At 45.4% G+C, this 20910-nt stretch overlaps 1 protein-coding gene and 1 long non-coding RNA gene across 2 annotated transcripts in view; one reads left to right on the plus strand and one right to left on the minus strand.

The window, feature by feature from the left end:
* Positions 1 to 20910, minus strand: part of LOC144110839 (uncharacterized) — a 73964-nt gene that overhangs the window by 12463 nt on the left and 40591 nt on the right. The gene's annotated exons all lie outside the window — the stretch shown is intronic.
* Positions 6234 to 9975, plus strand: LOC144110817 (uncharacterized). The gene is made up of 3 exons (XM_077643910.1): positions 6234 to 7551; positions 8293 to 8550; positions 9923 to 9975. The coding sequence occupies exons 1-3, from the start codon at positions 6234 to 6236 to the stop codon at positions 9973 to 9975; spliced, it is 1629 nt and encodes a 542-aa protein (XP_077500036.1).

Genomic DNA, 20910 nt, shown 5'->3' on the forward strand with positions numbered 1-20910 from the left:
AGACAACGCGGGGTGCGCATGCCCTTCTAACGTCAGCGATCAGAGGTTGTTGCCACACCAGCAAGCAGTTCGCAGAGGAAACAGAAAAAAAATCGTTTTCAAAATATTTGCCGCACAGAATCAACTGAAAGTTGGGGGAATTTTAAATAAAAGTTGAGAATTAAATGCGGTAAGCAGGGTATGCGTGAAAATAGGCTGTCAAGGCCCCTTTAACTTAGTATTCCCATTCAGCGTCTCTTTACAGACAGCTTGTGCACACTGAGTATAACTCTATTATTTTCCCTGAATTCTCAAATAATTACTGGTCTTCCAAATGTAATCTGCAGCAAGAGTTGAACTCACAGATTACTGTTACATACAAGGTCTTTAATGGTCAAGGATTGATAAAACTGCCAAAGCTAGCACTAGTCTGTCGGCCAGGCTTCAGGTACCCGATTTTTTCTTAGGCTACAAAGGACAATAATATCAGGAAGGCCTGATAAGCCTCCCACCGAGGTTTGACTGGAGCCCATTACAATAAATTACGAATACTGATCATACACAGGCTGCTTCCTTTCCTTTGCGCATCTCCCCACTCGCTTGTACTTCAATCTTTCAATCCACAATGGAGCACACAGCTAAAATAGGCAAGAAAATACATAAGATGCTCTACGAAATATTCGAAAGCAAAGAACAGAGGAAAGAGCTGCTGCTAATGACACTGTTCCTGATGCAAGGTCGGCGTTGGCCAAACCGTGCCATGCTACAAAGTTGTTTCGTTTAATGAAAGTGACTGTTTACTCAAAGTGGGAAGCCCCCGGCCAGAGGAAAGCTTTTACCCACTGTATCAACAACAGGTTCTCGGCATCACTAAGAATTGAATGCCACACTTCCCACATGTGAAGCAGATGCTCCAACAACTTGGCCACTGAAGTATTGCAAATTGACAGACGGATACTTGAGCACTTTGCTGAGCAGCTTCATGAGCAGCTTCATCAAACACATGCTTCGGCCACCGAATCCTTCGCTTGTCCAGTTTTTTTGCCAGTTCTTCTGCCGTTGCTGCATTATAGACATCTCAATTAAACATAATACTCATGAATCAATACAACATATGAACAAAGCAGTGTACAATTAGCAGAACAATTTCAAATATAATTGTCAGCCGTGGATTTTTGTAATACATGCTGGAGCAGCTTGCCATTCTATACATGAGTGATGCAAGGTTAATCTCTACCTTGAAGAAATAATTTGTGCCTATTAAGAGCTGTCCAACACCAGAATTGTGCATGCTTGAAGTGGTAATTAACATGACAAAGCTGTGATTATTAATAACGTAGTGCATTTTGCATACAGGTCACAATAAGTCTGCACAACAGACAAACAGTTTTCATGCTGCTGGAAGTTGTGCTGATCACAGATCACAATGTTCTTGAGTGCATGCATAGACTGATGAGATACTAAGCCTCATCATGGTGTTCTTAAAACTTCTGCAGGCACAGGCATATAGGAGGTATTCACGTGACGCCATCCACAAGGGGTGCTAGCATCTGGCGCGGCATTCACCATGTTCACAGTCAAGTTCACTGCCACAGCAGCCAGCCGCAGCATTGAACTGCTTGCAAGTTAAATGTCGCTCGCGTCTCATAGTAGACAATTTCTGTCTGACGTGGAAACACATTTGACAGAGTGGATACAGAGTGGTGCTCAATGAAAAAAGGAGCATTTTGACAGGACAAAGAAAGGAGAGGACATGAAGGGTGCTACATTTAAAACTGAATGAAAATGAACACCGAAAAAACATCCCATCACTAAGCAACGACATGCATGCACAAATCTTCAAAGAATGCAAAAAAATGACAATGATAACCTAGCAATCAGCCAGCAAAAGAAAATGGAAAGGACAGAAATAGAAAAAAAAGAAAAAGGAGCAAAAGCTCATGAAGGCTGAACCATGAACTGCATGAAACAGAAAATAGTGGACACCCTAAAAAGATTCCACTTAGTGAAAACAAACTTATACGACCGAGGAGGCGCAGGTGTGGTATGTGACGTGCAGGACAGCTGCTGCAAGTTGAATTCACTAATGTCGAGGCTTGTCTTGTGCATGGCTTGAGTTTTCGACAGGTCAAAAAATTAAATCGTACAAATCTCTGAAATCATACAAATATTTGACAAAAAGACGTGCGTGAGACTGCAGAGGACTGGAGTGCCACTTTTTTAAGGGGTAAGTAATTTGCAACGTGCCAGCTCAGTTAGCTAGTAGCTAGCTTGTAATCTCTATCTACTGAAAGTAACATGCCAATGCTCAAGCTAGCGGAATCGCTGCACATGGCATTGCTGTGAACCTAGATTCCAGGCCATGTGCATTTGAAGCAGCTTTATGTTGCTACAATCAAAACTGCAAAACATTCTCGCTAGGTCTGCTGTTCATGCTGTGAGCACATTACAGTTTTTGCTTCACTGTTCTGTCACATAAATAAGGCACGTATTATACTTTGACTTTCTGCTGAAACAGCATATGTTAAGCTTCAACAGATTTTGGACTACAGCTGATGGAAATAAGATTTTCTGTGCTGCTAAGTTTTGTAATTGGAGCTGGTAATCATGCGCTCTTTATCAATGTTGTGTCCCGTGTGAGTAGGAGACAGGACTAACCGACACAAAAAAGCTTCAAGTCGTGTACATTCTTACGTGTAACACAGCTTGCTAATTTGGCTCTCTAGTTGCAGTACAAGCTAGGGCGGCTGCCTAAAAGCAACACTGAAAGGCAGTAGTGTGGCTTGATGGGCTTGCTCATTAATAGTTTTGAAAAACACAGCAGCGCAGCAGAAGACAAAATAGCGCCCGTGGTGTTTGTCTCTGTTCTTTGTGTTTTCATCTTCTGCTGCTCAACAGTGTTTTTCAAGACTGGGGGGCAGTGCGGCTATACCACGGCAAAGAAGAATTCTGCTGCAAAGTTCATGTACAAAGAGTATTACACATAGAAAGTGGACGTTGATGCATTTGAAAACTTGCAAAATGTTCGGATGGATCACTAACAGGTGCCTCACGGTATATTTGACACTGTGCGAACTGGCACAAAACGGCCCCAAACAATGCACGCTAGCCGCAGCGACGCTCGACCGCTTGGTAGCACTGCTTCAGTGAATACCTTCTATAAGGAGTATGCACGAAAGACGGCAGCGTGATGCTATGTGTTGAGCAGCCATCTTGTATTCATTAGCCGATGCCCACTACACTCGCAGCAGCCGCTACAGCAACATGCTGTGCTGATGTGCTACAAGTAGCCTAACTGTTAGCAAGGAGAATGGCTTCATTTTTTACATATTATGCAGTGACACTATCTGAATGTGATAGACGACTTTATGGAGCGAAAACAAAAACAACTCGGATGGACCTTTTCACACTGCAGGCAAGCGTCTGCGTCCAGGACATAGGCTTGTGTCATGCATGTGACATCCAATAGTTCTTGATGTTAGAAAAAAAGCTTCATTACTCAAAAGCAACTGAAGTTGTGGAAGGCGCTGAGGCCTACTACTTGTAATGAGCGGCTGGGTGCGCGAGCTGTCAGTGAAGGAAGTGTCAGCTGACCTCGTAGTGATGATAACAAAGGCTAGGAGGCTTCTTTTGCACCTTAACATGATCTGATCGTACATTTTATTTGCAGGTAAATCGTGTGCAAAGACAGAACCAGGCTCTGCTAACTGCAAGGGTGGTGGCCAAGAGCGGAGGCGATGTAATCGCTGCACACTGCACCTGCATGACAGGGAATGGCAAAGCCTGTTACCATATTGCTGCATCTTTTTCTTCATTGAGCATGGCGTGTGTGCGCACCGAGAGTGTTCTTGCATTGACAGCGCGAACACCTGGCTTCCAGCCCACATATGAAAAGTGGAAGTCACATTCGATGCACGCCATACTCGATGAAGAAAAGGGTGCAGCAATATGTTAACAGGATTTGCCATTCCCTGTTATGCAGGTGCAGTGTGCAGCGATTACATCGCCTCCGCTATTGGCCACCACCCACGCAGTTAGCAGAGCCTGGTTCTGGCTTTGCACATGGTCTACCTGCGAATAAAATACACAATCAGCCCAAGTTAAGGTGGAAAAGAAGCCGCCTCACTTTTGTTACCATGAATATGGTGTCAGCCGACGCTTCTTTCACTGACGGCTCGTGCACCCAGTCGCTCATTACAAGTTGTAGGCCTCAGCGCCTTCCACAACTTCAGTTGCTTATGAGTAATGAGGCTTTTTCTTAACATTCAGAATTAGTGAATGCCTGAAGTAACCACGCATGGCCACAAGTCAATGTCCTGGATGCAATTGCTTGCCCGCAGTGCGAAAGGGTCCAGCTGTTTGTTTTCTCCTCATAACGTTGCCTATCATATTTGGATAGAGTTGCTGTGTAATCTCCAGGAACCAAAGCCATTCTCTTTGCAAACAGTTAGGCTACTTGAGCACGTCACTTACAAGTAGGGGTTCGACATTTCAGATAAAACCAAAATAAACCGATAAAAGTATGCCGATTTCAGTTTTCGAAAAACGTCAGTATTCTCGGCATGCAAGGCACAGTTAGCTGGCTGTTGAATGCGAGTTACACTCTGCCAAAGCTGAAATTAAGTAAGCAGGAAGCCAGGGGCATGATGCAACAATGACGTTGATCCCTTTCTCCTTGCCCATGGGGGACGAAATTTCCTCAATGCGTTCTGCATAGCAGTGGGTTTGAGACCCCTGCTAGAAGTGAAGGGAGGACAGGAACATAGAATATTTGTTTGTTAGTGGTATCTGACTATGTGCGCTTGTTGTCACAATATGGTTTATGGTTTATTAAGGTTTAACATCCCAAAGCGACTCAGGCTATGAGAGACGCCGTAGTGAAGGGCTCCGAAAATTTCGACCACCTGGGTTCTTTACCGTGCACTGACATCGCACAGCACACGGGCCTCTAGAATTTCGCCTCCATGGAAATTCGACCACCGCGGCCAGGATCGAACCCGCGTCTTTCGGGCCAGCAGCCGAGCACCATAACCACTCAGCCGACGCGGCGGCTTGTGTTGTCACAATACGTGCAGTGCGCCCTCCCTGATGTGTTAGCTTGTCCACTCACGCATGTTATATCTATGAGTATCGTAAGTAATCATGGCTCAACACTGCACATTTGTTGATCACGTGTTTCTTCTTATGTCTCTAGAGTAGACGAGTACAATACGCTGACTCAGCAACGTGCGCAGTCGGGTGGGAATGACTACCGGAAAGTTGAAGCCGCGCAAGACCTGCAAGCAAAGCTGTACCCCGATAGCGACTTATGATGAAGTGACAAAACCGCTGTCATCACGAATGCTAGCGACAGTCTGTTGCGGGTTTTCTCCAGAAAAAGCCCTGCTCAACGAAATTGCGAGGGCAAACAGCTTAGCATTTCCTGGTCTCTCCAGTTCTTGTCACGCCCGCCTGCACTCGCGAGGGGTACCCTCAAAGGCAGCTGTACCGCATGCACTAGCGTCACGCGCGCTGCGATAGTTTATAAATTCGCACACCTCCTACAAGCGTAGCAACGCGACTGCGTTCCGGATTTCTTAGTGTGGACAAAAATACTGTTGCCACTTAACAGCCAGTTCTTCTATATCGCCAGGATAATAATCTTCATCACCGTCATCCGGAGCGTCGTTGTCTCGCCAGTAGACCAACTTGTTTTTCGCCAACTCCTTTCTAGATTTTGGGCAATAATCTTTAATTAGGCTGACTGGCACGACGGCCTTTTCACCGTCTTTATACAGCACGTATGCGAGCAACGGATCCATAATAAAAAAATATTTTCGTAGGCTAACAAAGCAGCGCAGCTAGGGACCCCAAAAAATTGCACCTAATACCTAACACAGCTACGATGGCTAGAAGCTTTGGATACTTTTGGCTTGTTATGGCCATGCTTTGAAAAGGCAATTTTTTCTAGCGCGCAGGCGGAGCATATTTTAATGAATACTTATAAACTTTACAGTTCTTTTTTGGGTAGAATAAAGCCGACTGCAGGTACCGAGTGGACTTCAAATTGCTACAGTGTTTTGCACAGCGCATTTCGCGGTTGTATCCGGAGGGCGAAAGTCAAGACAATCAAGACTTCAAGAGTCAAGGCCTGTCAAGACCGATAGAGCAGTGGTCACTTTGTTGTCACCTTTTGCTGCTATTTTGTTCATTTTCTCCCATTATAGTTTGGTATTTTTTGCCTGTCTGTTTCATTTAGTTTTTCTTAGACTACTATGGATGGGGATGTGACCAAGAAACGACGGAAGCGTTATTTCTACAAAGACGAACCGTTTGTTGTCCCGAAGACCACACTTTACAGGAGGCAGCAAGAAGTGCGGCTTCGCACTCAGCATTGTGCCTCATCGACGTCAGCTGCCTCAGCTGCCAACGACGGAGATGTCAACGGCGGAGGCATTGTGGGCGATTTGCTGAACCTTCCAAGTGGCGAGCAACCAGCAGCAGAACAAGCGGCGCAGCCAGCCTCGCCTACTTTGAGTGCCCACGATGAGCAGGCAGGCGGCAGCTCGTATGCCGATGACGAAGATTTGTTCCAAACAGACGACTCTGACCGGCTTGGCGAAACACACGAAGACCGCAGTTCTATGTCGGGAGAAACCGAAAACGGCGGCGGCGAACGCGAGTTTCTGGCATCGGACTTTGTCGAGCTTGAGGCAGCAATACTTCCCGGCTCCACAACGACAAAGGCAGCCGCGATCATAATGATAATGGCGTTTGTCGTCACTCATGGCCTCACTTGGGAGGCCCTGAATGATCTGCTGCGCCTCATAGATGGTCTGTTTGGCTGTAAAGGTGATGCACTTCCTCGGTCAAAGTTTGTGTTCCGAAAGCTTTGGTCGTCGCGCATGGAAAGGCTGGTGAAGCGGTTTTTTTATTGTGACACCTGTGGCAGTGTGCTTGTGTCAGTGCCCGGAATGTCATCAACGAGGTGCCCGGACTGCGACGTTAGCACGGAACTTTGTGTTCTAAAAGCTAGGGGACATTTTTTCATCATTTTAGATATGAAAGAACAGATGAAATGTTTGCTTGCAAAATCAAAGGCTGCATTGTTTGAAAGACGTGTGAACTTAAAGGCAGTCATTCAGCAAGGAGAAGCCGCACTGTTGCAGGACATCACAAGTGAATCTATGGCCGAGGAGTTGAGGAAGAGCGGCAAAATTGGCTGGATGGATCTTACCATCACTATCAACACAGATGGAAGCCCCGTATTCAAGTCATCGTCATCATCTGTGTGGCCAATCCAGTTTTTGATTAACGAGCTGCCACCTTGCGACAGGCTAAAGAACTGCTTGATAGGTGGGCTGTGGTTCGGCCAGCCCCCGTACATGAGAACCTTCTTAACCAAATTTGTTGAAGAGATCAATCAGTTTGGCAAGATCACTTGGAAGGCAGGTCATACATTGCTGTCATCAGGACTTCGTGTACTGTGCTGCTGCGTGGATGCGCCAGCCCGAGCATCTGTGATCAACATGGTCCAGTTTAATGGTCTCTTCGGCTGCCCTTGGTGCTACAATTTTGCCGAGTTTCACGAAGGTATGGTTGATCAAATTTGTCATTGCATCTGGCTGAACACTTGTGCATGTATGTTAACTTTGTGGATATGCTTAATAATTTCATATCTTAATTTTGAACAGCTTGTAATATGCCCTGAAATGCATTTAGGGTGTTCTGTCTGAGCTAGCTATGACCAAAAAATGGATAAGTTGAAGCGGTGTTCAAATACTGCTAAGGAAAAACGTTGCATTTGCAGCGGTCAGTTTGTATCAAAGTTGTCAGTGCACTTTTTGAAAGCTCTGGCTGCTGCAAAATTTGCCATTAGAAACATGTGATATAGATGATGTGCCACACTTATCCGTGACAGCAGATATGAGGTGCAAAGTATTGAAGGCGGGCCTAAAATTCCCCACCTAGACACATAATGCGAATGTCACGTGAGTGACTTATACCCAGCAAGAGTACTGTCATAAGCAAAAGTAAGGGCTTTCAGTCTGCATTCCAAACCAAGCTGCACTGTATACATGTGGGTGCTACCTGACGAAGTCCTCCTAGTGTCAAGATTGGCACACTGCGACGTTTTCAACAATATGAGCGTTTCGTCAGGCAGCGCCAGCATGCAGCGTGGCATATGGTTCGCACCATGGACAGTTGGATCGATTACTTTTGCTCATAATAGTTTAGTGCATAAAACATATGCAGGCATTGCTTAATTCCTGTAGGTTCTGCTTTCTGCAGGCAAATAATCGAGCATGAACACTATTTCTCTCCTTTCAACAGGGGCCCAAAGGTACATGAGTGTTACAGTCGGTGAGGAGCGGACCCCAGGGGAGATGTCGAAAGACATGGAGTTTGCGGAGAAGATCAAAGATGCTGTGAATGGGCTTAAAGGGCAGTCACCACTGAATAACCTGAAACACTTTAACATTGTGTTTGGCCACACAGTGGAGTATATGCATTGTGTGCTCATTGGGGTCGCGAAATGCCTTACTGACCAGTGGTTTGATTCAGCAAACTCTCAGCAACCGTTCTACATTGGTAAGTAGCGGAGAAAGTAAAAAGGCTACACTTTTACACATTATGGCACTAAGTAACCTTAAAAATTTTTCTAATACTCTGTACTACATTGCTGAAGGGTACTACATTGACCAAATTAAGCATAGGAGAAAATAGATAACAAAGGTTGTTGCTGGCTGGTACTCCTTAACCCTTTTTGGTCATACCTCGGGCATCACCCGACAGTGGAAAAGTGTGCGTGTGGTTGGTATAGTCCGGCATGGTTCGGCACAGGGCTGTAAATAAATGTTTATAACCAAGTCATGATGTGGCACTCCCTTTCATTGCGAGGAGCTGGAAAGACCAGAAGAATGCTGACCATTGCAGGAGTCAGTGGGGAAGCTATACCTGACCAGAAAGAGTTAATTAACTGTTGCCGTTTAGTTCAGCTGCGGACATGATGGAGCTTATCTTTGATTTTCAAGTTGCAGTGCTCATTCAGCTGGCTCCTCAAACAAGGTGTGGTCCTATGTCCTGCTATCAAAATTAGACATGAAAAATAACTAACTTACGAAAAAGCACTAAGGGACTTATGAGCATGAGGAGGTTCATAGTTTCACAAACATAAGAAAGAACAGTCTGGCATGCTTGAGTGTTCAGAAAGTTGGGTAAGCTGCATTTGTGCACCTCGAAAAAAGGAACCTGGGTAAGATTTGCATGACAGCCACGCAGTGCCACTGAACGCCAGTAGGGGTTCATATTATTTGCATTGGTTGTAAGCAATCACCAACAGCTTGCAGAATGCAACTTTGGCAAAAATTTCAATTTCTTAGCATCTTGTTTATATCACTTGAAGTTTAATGCTGCACCTTCTAATTTAAACATTTCTGGCTGCATGCAAAAACAGCAGTGCAATTAATTTCTCTATCTGATATTGCATTCCATATACATCAAAATTGGCTTTTGAGGAAAGGAAATGGCGCAGAAACTATGGGAGTGAAAGAATAGATGAAAGAGGGCTCCTAGTGTAGGGCTGGGGAATAATTTCGACCACCTGGGGATCTTTAACGTGCACTGATGTCGCACAACACACGGCCCGTTTTTGCATTTCACCTCCATCGATGCAAAACGTGGCATCTGTGGTTGGATTCGAACATGGGAACTCCGGCTCAGTAGCCGAGCACCCTAGCCACTGAGACACCACGGCGGGTCTCCATAAACTTATGGCATTGGATCCAGAAAAAATTCATTTATAGAGCTTGAATTATGAGTCAAAACAAAGTGGTGTCATAATTTTCACCTTGGAATTGTGAGCTGTGCGACATAACATCTTGGTATGTTGTGCCATGCTGGAACGTAACCTAATCCACCGCCGTTCATGTTGGTTCACTTATGTCCTAATTCTGCGTAACAGCAGCCAATGCCATCTTCTCAGCCAGTTTGTGTGAATTTGTCTGCAGCATGTGAAGACAAAGGCAGAGATTTTTTGTTCTGTTACCCTTCTCAATGTTTTGTATGCAACGTAAGTGCCTGACGTCATTTCAGTGCCCTTTTTTTACATGATGTCCTGCTGCTATGTTGAAATTTAATGCTTAAAAGGGCCCAAAAAATTTGTGCATGCAGCTTCAGCTGCTATGGTTAGAAAGCTGCTTTTTAGAATAGAACAGTAAACAGTGATAAGCCATTGCCCTTGTGACGTGGACACCAGCGCCAAGTACACAACATTTTTATTTGTGCAGGGCGCCCCGTAACCATGGCCAAAGGGGACGGAAGGCTGCTGGCAATAAAGCCACCTCATTCATTCACCTGTCTGCCACGTTCGCTCGAGGACAAGTGCCACTGGAAAGCCAGCGAATGGCGGCATTGGTTGCTTTTTTATGCCCTGCCCTGCTGCTTGGGCATACTACCTTAGAGCTACCTGAACCACTTTGCATTGCTGGTTGAAGCCAATTCACCCTACTGCTGGAAGAGTTGACATTGCAGCAAATCAATCATGCAGATGAGGCCCAGCTGTATAATGCAGTATTTGAAGCTAGGCACCAAAAGTACTTATTGGTAGTTCAGGGAAAAAATGTGTCATCTCAAAGCAAGGAGAGCCTTGTGCTTATGGTCTGCAGGTGTTTGTCATGAACAGTTTATTGTGGTTTGTAGTATTTGTGCTGCTTCTGATTCTTTTATTCTTTGCTCTATAGATTGTGTCATTTTTGAATATTTCACTAAAGTGGTGCCAGTGCAGGACGTACTAATGTAGTCTTATATAGCTTATGGACGAACCTGCAAATGAGACTTGATTCAAATTCGTGACGACTTGAGTGGAAAGGACTTTGCGGTCACTGCATGAAACACATGGCAATCTCACCTAGGGATATGCGAGAGAAAACTTCCTACATATCATTGCAGTTATCATCTGATAACAACTGATGGTGGTGATATCTACATTTAATTTTGTGTTGTTTTCTAGTTCATAAGAGTTCCCATTGCATTTTTATTAGGCTGCTTAAATCTATACAGGCCTACTTCATTTGTCACTCAGTGTCCCTTTAAAAGTTGAGTGTTTGCATGTTGTTGCCCACTTGAGGGGTACTGAAAGATTAATTAAATAGTCTCTTTGCTGAAAAAAGCGCATTTTTGTTAGCTATTGAGAGCTACAGCCTCTAGTCTTGTGTGTGCTGTGCTTAGTGGTGGTCTTTCTCTAAGAGTTGATGTGGCAGCCCTCTGCAGCTGCTCAGTTTTTTTAGCAGCATTCAGGATTGTCTATCTTAGGGTGCCTCAATGACTAGCGCTGCTTTCAGCGTGCAGTCAGTCCAGTCTATTGACCACGATACTCTACATTTCTCTTACTTTTTTGACAATCAGGATTAGTAGTTTCCAGCTGCAGTTGCATATTCTCTAAAGAATGCCATTTAGACAGCTTTTTGTTCACCATTAGAGGTTCCCCTCTCTCTCTCTGTGTTCTCCTCTCTGTTAATTGTTCTATGGCCATCCATAATTCGTTCACATTCTGCAGACACATTCTGTACACACATTCTGTTCAAGCCAAGCATGAGCCAAGTAATGCTATGCTTAAAAGGACGCTTAGAAGCTCATGGTTTCATGAGCGCCGCATAGCAGTGGGCTCAATCCTTTTTTTCCAAAGTTATCTCATGTTTGTTTTTATTATTAAATACTGTGTTTCTGTTTCAAGCCTGACTCGGCCGTATGGGCTTGCATTTCCTGTAGTATGTTCCCGCAGTGTTCAACATCCCTTCTCTGGTTATCAGCTTATTCTAGAAAGTACTTATCAGTTGTCCTCTTGTGGTTCACGTAATTACTTTCTTTATCTGATATTACTAATGGAACGCACCTAAATTACACGTTACATTTTTGGTATCACTAGATATTTTTACAGTGAGATGTTGGTACTATCTTGGTGCAGGCCGACTACTAGAGGACTTCGTGTCACGGATGCCAGCACTGTATGGAGCGCGGCTGATGACATTCAACGTCCACCAGCTTCTCCACCTCGCGAAGGCTGCTAAGAACTTCGGGCCACTGTGGGCACATTCGGCATTTGTTTTTGAAACTGGGAATGGTAGGGTGCTTAAAGCAATAACATCAGCAAATGGGGCACCTGACCAGGTCATTGAAAGAATGATTATGCTGCAGCAAGTGGATTTGGCTATGGCACTTTGCACTGTTCTGGAGCAAGCCAGAAATTTCATATGCACAATGCTGGGGCACCCACTCACTCTGAATGCAACACGTGTGGGTAACTCTTATATGTTTGGAGCTTGTGACCCATTTCCCGTGCTTTCAACAGAAGAAAGAAACAGCCTTATGCTGAGCTTTGGGTACGCTCCTTCTCTTGAGGAGCATTTTCGGTTTAGTTTCCGCTCCACTGTGCTGCACAGCACAATGTATGAGAGGGCAAAGAAGAGCAACAGTACAGCTATTTGCACAACAGAGAATGATTTCTTTGTTATAAACCGCATTTTTCAGGTTACCGAAAATGAAACCAGAGAATGCATTTTGTTGTGCACTAGGGTTGTTTGCATGGAAAGCCAGCACAAGCTACCTCCGCACATCATGGAATGCTTTCGATCTGTTTCAGGTGTTATTACTGTATTGAAACTGAAAGATATCCATGCGCCATGTGTGTTGATTGAATTTGCGGAAGAAGAGGGGCTGTACATTTGCAGGCTGCCAAACTTCATTGAGCGTGATTAAAGGCACAGTAAAGAAGAATCTGAACTCGTCTTTTTACCACGGGAACTCTATCTACACATTCCGGGCATTGTTAAAAACTTCGAATTATTGTCCTGTGCGGCCGATTGCCCTAATTAAACCGGATTAAACGTCCTGGCTCCCACCATCTTTTTTTCTTAACTCAACACGGCAGGTAGGAGGAGTCAACCAAACAGTCGGGCAGTCCCATGGCGGCTTGCCGCTCTGCCATTGGCGGAGTGACACGTGAACCAAAACGTCCACATGCATTTTTATTTCTATGGGCATAATCTGTGCCTGTATTGTCTGTGACTGAAGCTTTTTATTCACAGAAACTTAAAAATAAGCGAAAGTGAAGCCGCCACTGGGCTGGCTAAAGGCACTCCACACGTTGGTTGACTCCGCTTACCTATTGCGTTGAGTTCAAGCAAAAGGCGGGAGCCGGGATGTTTAATCCGGTATAGTTAGGGCAATTAGCCACACAGGACAATAATTCGAAGTTTCCAAGAACGCCCGGATTGTGTAGATTGAGTTCCCACAGTAAAAATAGTGCACCTTTAACAGCGCACGGTGAAAATTTAAAGTAAACTGTACAGCACGGTCGAACGTTCCAAAGCAATACCTGGGCTATGAGAGGTGCTGTACAGTGTAATCCACTTATAATGATACCAGATATAACGATATATCGCTTATAACGATCAAATTCTTTAGATTTCTCAATTCTCCCATTGCTACTATATGAAAATAAACCGTATATAACGATAGAATTATTGGTGAAATAGCAGATACAATGATAGGATTCTAGCCACCCAGATGGTATTTACAGTCAAACTTTGTCTGAAAGCTTGATAAAAAACAAAATCCTTTGAAGTGAACGAGGTAAAAACTCTCCGAACGGACCGGCATGGCGAAATCCGTGGGGGAGCGTTGCCTACGGCCTTGAGAACCAAGCACTATCGTTGACACAATAGCTGGAGGGAGGAGCTTGCTTGGCCGCTGGCGCGCAACATTGACTAAAATATTAGTTTCCGCCCAATGTGGTTGAGAATTTACTTTTTTTAAGTGTTCCCTTTTCTTGCACGTTCCCCGTTTTGCGCTGTCTGCATCACAGTCCTTGGCAGTGCAGCAAGATGCTCTATGATGATTATGCCGATAACATTGCTGCCTGTTTATCTTTTGACGGGAGCTCCGGAGGGGGTGGGGTGGCTCGCTCGGCTAACTTGGCAGAGTGCCAAGACGCTGTGCGCCCTTACATTTACGGGGTAATGCCTACATGCATGGGGGAATACATGGATGTGTTTTTTTTTTGCCAGTCCAGATATAACGTTAATCGGTTATAACCATCAAATTTTCTGGTTTTCTATATGTCGTCATAAGTGGATTGCATTGAAGTAAAGGGCACCAGAATTATTCAGACAGCATAGTTTTCTTTAACACGTGCTGACAACGCACAGCACACAGCTTTTTGCACTCCACCTTCATTGGAATACGGCTGCTATCAGATGACCAGGGGATCAGTAGCTGAATGCCACACAGAACCACTGTGGTAGATTGACTATTACAGTGGAGAGGACTCGCCAAAAGATAAATATTTTATTATTTAGGAATGACTAAACATATTCGAGATGCTTCTATCACTAGGGAATTTTCTAAGTGAACTGCGCAGCAAGTAAACTGCTTATGTGGGTGTGCTATTATGAAGGAACGACATTAATTTCGCAGCTCTGGTGTCCTGAAATATGTGCAAAGTTGTTCATTTTCCTGCCGCTGGGACTGAACTTTCAGCCTCATGCTGAGTAGCAGAATATCACTCCCACCGAGGCTGTGCAACGTGTAATGCAAAATGTACCCTAGTACAAATCTGGGGAGGGGACACTCTTGGTTTCATTTTGATCTCAATCTGTGCCAGTTTGAGTGAGGAGGAAGTATAGCACGGCTATCTTTCTCACTTCATCCCAGGAGAGAGTACAAAGTGTGAGAAATTGCAGGGGGGGGGGGGGAGTGCACTATGCACACATATTAGAGTTGGTGTTGAAATGTGTAGTGTTAAGTTTTGAAATGACTTATTTGAAATGTTACACAGGTCCACATTTCCACTACAAGAGCTCTGGAAGCCTTGCAAGTGTGCCTAAATTTGAGAGTTCATTGCTGTAGAAAACCTGAAGGACCTGTTGTGCATTACGCAACCTATTGTATGTGACGCTGTGGACAAGGCAGGGGGCGTTCTTAACGTCCCTATTACAAAAGAGCTGAGGACTGCTGTATCATCTGCCCGGCAGCAGTATGCTGCATATCTGGAAGCAGTAAAAAAGAAGCAATGTGACGATGTCAGGGAATCAAAGAGGCGCTGCATCGACGAAGAGATCGATGCATTAAAAAAAAAGACACTCCAGGCAACAATAGCTGACCTCCAGGCTTCAGTGGATACGTATGCTGAAAAGGCAGAATTAAGCAGCTAACGATCTGAAGTACGTGGTCAGATCAAATAGTCTGAGGAAGGCTGCACGAAGCAAGACTGAGGAACTGTGTAGCATCAGCCAGAAGATTCAGGAAAAGCGGCAGGTGCTCCCCTGAAGTTGCTATTTGCCGTTTTGCAGAACGGATTGCTGTTCGACATATTGGTGCAATGCACTGCAGCGTGTTTTTCAAAGACGGAACATATATTATGTAGGTTTAGTGCAATACAAGCTGTTCCTTGAAATGTTTTTTTCTCTCGACTTTGTTCAGTAAAATTGGTACCTGGTATTGCAAACTGCCGCATGTAGCATTGTGTTGAGTCCTTCAAAATACTCCAACTAGGCCTTGGAATTCCTTCAATATCCTTGAATTTGCCCATTTTCGAGTCTGTACGAACCTTGTGAACTGTTTTGCATTTTTCAAGAGCAGTTTTACTGCATTGATATTGTGACCTGAATTTAGCCTTTCCTTGGGTACATGTTTTTAGGTGACATGCCAGTATTTGTTTCATGCTTCATTTAATGGTCAGTACATTGCAACGCTCTTGTTTGGTGGTGACAGTGGGCGGTCAGAGAAAAAAAATTGTCTGTGAGCTAAGGGGCAAGCCCATACATACGCTTTGAAGAACTGAACTCATACCAGCAAGTGCGCTGTGCAGTCATTGATTATCAGAATTCCTTGAGCTCTCAGCTGTAGTCAGTGGCAGAAATGTTGCTATAAGGCTTGCTGCTCAGAGAATGACACGCGAAATAGTGATCACTTCCAAGCCATTTCTATTACACGTATTGCAGAAGAAGGTGATGCACAATTTACCGAAGACTTGAAATGGCGTATATCTGTGCTGCAGTCCTGTATTGTAGTTCTGTTTTCATTTCTTGGTTACTTTTCATAGCAGCTACATTAAATCAAATTTTCCTCACTTTTTGTGTTATCCAGTAAATTATTTGTTGCTGAAGTGTGATATATATGTATTTAAAAAGTACATGTGATTACCTTTTCTTCTCTTATTCTTATTATCAAGTATCTAAAATGTTACCTCAATTTCACTCAGTAACAAGAAATGACCTATGCGTTCTGCCGGATCAGAGATGAATGACTGTTATATATATATATATATATATATATATATATATATATATATATATATATATATATATATATATATATATATATATATATGTAATATACATGTACCATAACATATATGTGATGATGATGATATGTATCTATTGTAAATATATGTATTTAGTTTCTTTGGCGCGCATTTCCTTGAGCACTGCATGGTCGGCTCGGCTACTTATGATTTTCAGCAGTTTTATTTGCAGCTCCTAAACCGCATTGTAAACATGAGAAATATTGGTTCTGAAGTGCATATATCAGTTGCATTCAATAAACCGATCATTATGTGTATGAGTATACATTGCAAGTATATGCTTCCCTTGTGTTACTTAATTGTGGTTTATGGGGTGCTTAATGAGCCATATATGAGAGATGCCATAGAGAAGGCCTCCGGAAATTTCGACCACCTGGGATTCTTTAACATCCACTGACATATAGCACAGTGCACGAGCCTCTAGCATTTTGCCTCCATCGAAATGCGACCGCCGCAGCTGGGACCAAACCCGCGTCTTTCGGGTCAGCAGTCAAGCGCCTTAACCACTGCACCACCGCAGCGGCTATAAAATTAAATTGATTATATCTGGTACTAATATACTCCCACTGGAGGCTGTGGTCATTGTGCATACCTGGTCGTATGCCTTTTGCAGGAATTGCAAGCTTCAATTGTGTTCTCAACCCACTTCCACACTGTCCATGAGTTTCCATACATAATTGACAGACTCCGCGTAGAGTAGATTTTATGGACTCCTGTGGTCCACAAAGTCTCTCCATAACACCCATCCATAAAAGTCCATCACCCGTAAAGTCATTGTCCACATGTGTCCGCCACCACCCCACGCACTCCGCAAAATCCATAACTTTCCACAAACAGTTTTGTGGAAAAATATGTGGACTCTATAAGTCCATACAGCATCCATATAAATTTTTGTGGAAATATGTGGAATCCATAAGTTTTCCACAAGGCTTCTTACGGAAATTTTCGGCAGGGGTATCACTAATTTTCATAAAGAGACGAGACACTCTTTACCGCCTCGACCGAGCACAGACCGCTCTGCTCCGCAGATTGCAGACACACTCAATTCTTAGACACTCTGGGCTACCACTTATCGCCGGTGACGAATACGAGCCCACATACACAAAGTGAAACCAGGGATAGCCCGCCGCTCAGACGCCTATAGTTTGGGGATGGGAAAATATCCTGCCCCACGGGCCCTCCTGACAGCATCCTCTGATGAAAGCTGGGACCCACTGCTCACCCAGCCCGACAAGATCACTCAAATTGCGCTCATTTCGTGGGCCCATGACTTCGCCTCCACCTGGGGCCACACGGGACCCGCCTGCCCTAATTCCCGGCACCTGTGGCAACTAAAGTTGTCTCTCTGTTTCTCCACTTCTTGCCATCTCCATGGCTCTCCGATTTTTTGTGCCGTGATGCACACTACGGGCTTTGAAGTAATGCGACATATAAAGCTTTCGCATTCAAATAAAGTGCATAAATAGTAACACATGGATATATTAGAGCTCATTAAAGGGCTTTCTACCCACGACTTGCACTACTACTGTTCGGGGTCGACGTCGCTCGTACCTTGTCATTCCACCATGAACAACTTCAGAGTCCTTTTGATATAGTAGGTGAAATTATCTGGTACGAGGCGAAATAGCGGCGAAAACTTTTTCACTCAGTCCACGGTGGTAAAGGGATGTCCAAACAGACTCGGTGCAGCTGGCTGGCATTCTGCGTGGCGTCGACGTCGATTGTGGTGTCAATCGTCGGTGCGCTACCCCTCTTAAATGCGCAGCCGGGCATGAGATCAAGGTTCTTTGGGCACTGCACACTCTAAGCAGAAAGGTGCAAAAATGGAGTAAGCGGTCCTCTAGTGCACTCCGTTCTTTGGATTTGAGTGCGCTAGATTACAGATGACTCTCTTTAACCTCCATATGGGCGTATTCGTGTAAAGAGTGGAATGCAGGGCCCGTATTCCGAGTTGGTGTCATAATAAAGAGCGTCATAATCTACCGCAGCGGATATACCTGATTGGTCGAAACAGTGGAAGCGGATGGCGTGGTTTGGCTGCAGCGAAAAGGGTCGAAGAAATCGGATGGTAACGTCAGACATAGCGTACGCTCCTCTAGCAGCAGATGCCCAAGGACAGTCAACATTCCTGTGAGTTTTGAAGCGGAGCATGTCGCTTCAAAGTGAACTCGTCGGTGTTACTGCGTTTTTCCTTACGTGAACTTGCTATAAACTGGGTACTGGTCTTTCGCTTCCCCTTATCTTGCTTATAACAAATTGAATGGACGATAATTTTGGGCTCTGTTTTATTTCGCTGGGCGATTCGGTAGCTGCTAGGTCTAACCAGCACCGGTTAGTTGTAGCAATTGTTCTCTTCATTGAAACCGGATGGCGCCGCAACCACCTGAGCTACTTCGTCTGCTTATGTTGAATGGTGTAAAACCTGCATTTTCTGTTCTAGCGCTCTCTTTTACCTGTTGAAGCGTCCTGCTTCATGATCGTGTGTAATATCCGCCAGCGTGAAACCGCTCATGTGCACGGATGGTCAGTCGGCAGCGGCGCACTGCCACACTGACGCGTTTGACATGCCAGAAGTGGTTTTTCGGCGTCCTTTACGGTTCTCGATAGCCGCGGTGGTGTGGCTCTGCATTGAGCTCGCGAGTTAGCTTGCTGGTTAGTTTCGAGGCGCCATGCAGTGTGGGCATGCCTGCGCTTCGTACCATGGCGAACTTAGGAAAACTTCGTCTGCGAAGTCTCCGAACGCATCTGTAAAGAGAAACACGGCAACGCGATCTTATAGCTCATACGTCTTATTTATTGGCGGCAGATAGATTAAAAACCCATCAGCGGCATCTCGCGGTTCTTGCAGTTCCTGCATAAAAGTAATGACAAAAATAAATTATCGTCTGCACAACCGTACGATACGAGCGCCGACTTACGTTCAGCGATGTTGCAGACGGCAATTCGTCTCGGCGTCTTGGTTCAGCACGGCAGGGAGCGCGCATTGTGCAGCGAGTGCACACAAATTTGCCTCTTCGTTCGCTTTTATCCTCAAGATAAATGTAAAACGCAGTGTTCAGCGAACATGCTAGCTGCCTGTACGAAGTGTCCTTGTTAAGGTGCCTTCACATCGCTCTTGTGAAAATCTCGCCTGCCGCGTAAACATGTCCTCTGTAGCCAACGAACTGAATTCACGCCATCCGAGGAGGCCTCGGACGCCCAGTCGCCACCTGGTTGCGTGGCATGCAGCAAATGTCAAGGAGTTATTCCTGGACCTGAACTGCGCACCGAGGCTAGGCCTAGCGCCTCCGGTGACATGCTGGCGGGGGTAGCTCCGTCTGCGCCGATACCCTCGGTGGCACTCCCGCCAGTACAACGGCTCACTGATCATATGCCGGACCTCCGAAATCGTGCCTTTGTTTCATCGGATACTGCGCCTGCCCCTGCCTTCTCCAGATGTACAACAGTTCGTGAGTGATTTACCCTCTGGACGGAATGCAGGTACGGCTGCTCAGCCTGCACTTCCGGATCGATCTCTACCAGTACTGAATTCACGCCATCAAAGGGGGCCTCGGACGCCCTGTCGCCACCTGGTTTCGTAGCATGCAGCAAATGTCACGGAGGTTTGAGACGCCAAGCCCTCCAATGGACCTGTCATCAGCCCTGCCAATCGGGCCGCCGGCCCTCCGCTCTTCTCAAAAGCGCCCTTCGGAACACACTGCAACAGGTTCCTCTTCGGCCAGTGGCGGCTCACAAGGCAAACGTTCCTGCCTAACCACAGACCGCCCAGTTGTGTCTACCCACGGCTAAGTGAGTTACAAAGCCGCTATCAATGCTCTGGCAACGAAAAGCCGTACAGATATACCGACCAATATTCTGCAGGCAAATCTGAATGCACGTCTCGAAATGAAAGGTTTGCGCGGGTTTATGGCCAGAAAGAAGTCCAATACCATTGCTGTGTGGCTGCCGACCTCGGCTTCCGTAGAATGTATGCAAACGCTACTCTGCATTACAGTTACCAGCGAGGCCTCGTTGCCCGTACAGGTGTAACTAGATGGATCCGCCTTGCAACGTTGTGTTGTCTGCAAAATCGATGTTAATGAAGACCAGGCCGCCCTTCAGCGTGAGCTTTATTGTCCAACCCACCGAGTGATCCAGCACGTTATATGGGAAAAGGGCGCTCTCGCATCGTCACCGTGGAAGGCCCACCAACACCACCAGCCGGCTTGTACTACTATGGCTGTATTTTACTGCCGCGGCCATACAAACCAATCGCTTTCTACTGCGACAGTCGCTTGAGACCTGGCCATATGCGCAGATCCTGCCCTTTGACAACTCAAGTGAAACCTGCGCCGTTAGGCGCTGCTGCGTACAGATGTGGTATCTACAAAATTGACGACCACGACATCACACCGCCCACTTGCCCCACAGAGCAGAAGGCAACACAAAAGATTCGTCTTGGGTACTCTAAGCAAATGACTGAGAATGTGAATACACCCCTTGTGCAGACCTCCAGCCGGTTTGCAGCTTTCCAGTTGGATGGCGACGAGTGGCCCGAACATGCAGTGCTGCACACGCATGAAACTGTTACCCCGCAGACTTATAGCGAT

Source organism: Amblyomma americanum, chromosome 11, assembly GCF_052857255.1.
Source record: "Amblyomma americanum isolate KBUSLIRL-KWMA chromosome 11, ASM5285725v1, whole genome shotgun sequence".
In the NCBI taxonomy this organism is placed as follows: Eukaryota; Metazoa; Arthropoda; class Arachnida; order Ixodida; family Ixodidae; genus Amblyomma; species Amblyomma americanum.

What these genes read in the sequence shown, in the direction of transcription:
- LOC144110817 (XM_077643910.1), top strand. Translation starts at nt 6,234, where the DNA reads ATGGATGGGGATGTGACCAAGAAACGACGGAAGCGTTATTTCTACAAA. An exon ending in TTTTGCCGAGTTTCACGAAG is followed by an intron (nt 7,552 to 8,292) that starts GTATGGTTGATC and finishes TCCTTTCAACAG; the next exon opens with GGGCCCAAAGGTACATGAGT. An exon ending in TCAGCAACCGTTCTACATTG is followed by an intron (nt 8,551 to 9,922) that starts GTAAGTAGCGGA and finishes TCTGCGTAACAG; the next exon opens with CAGCCAATGCCATCTTCTCA.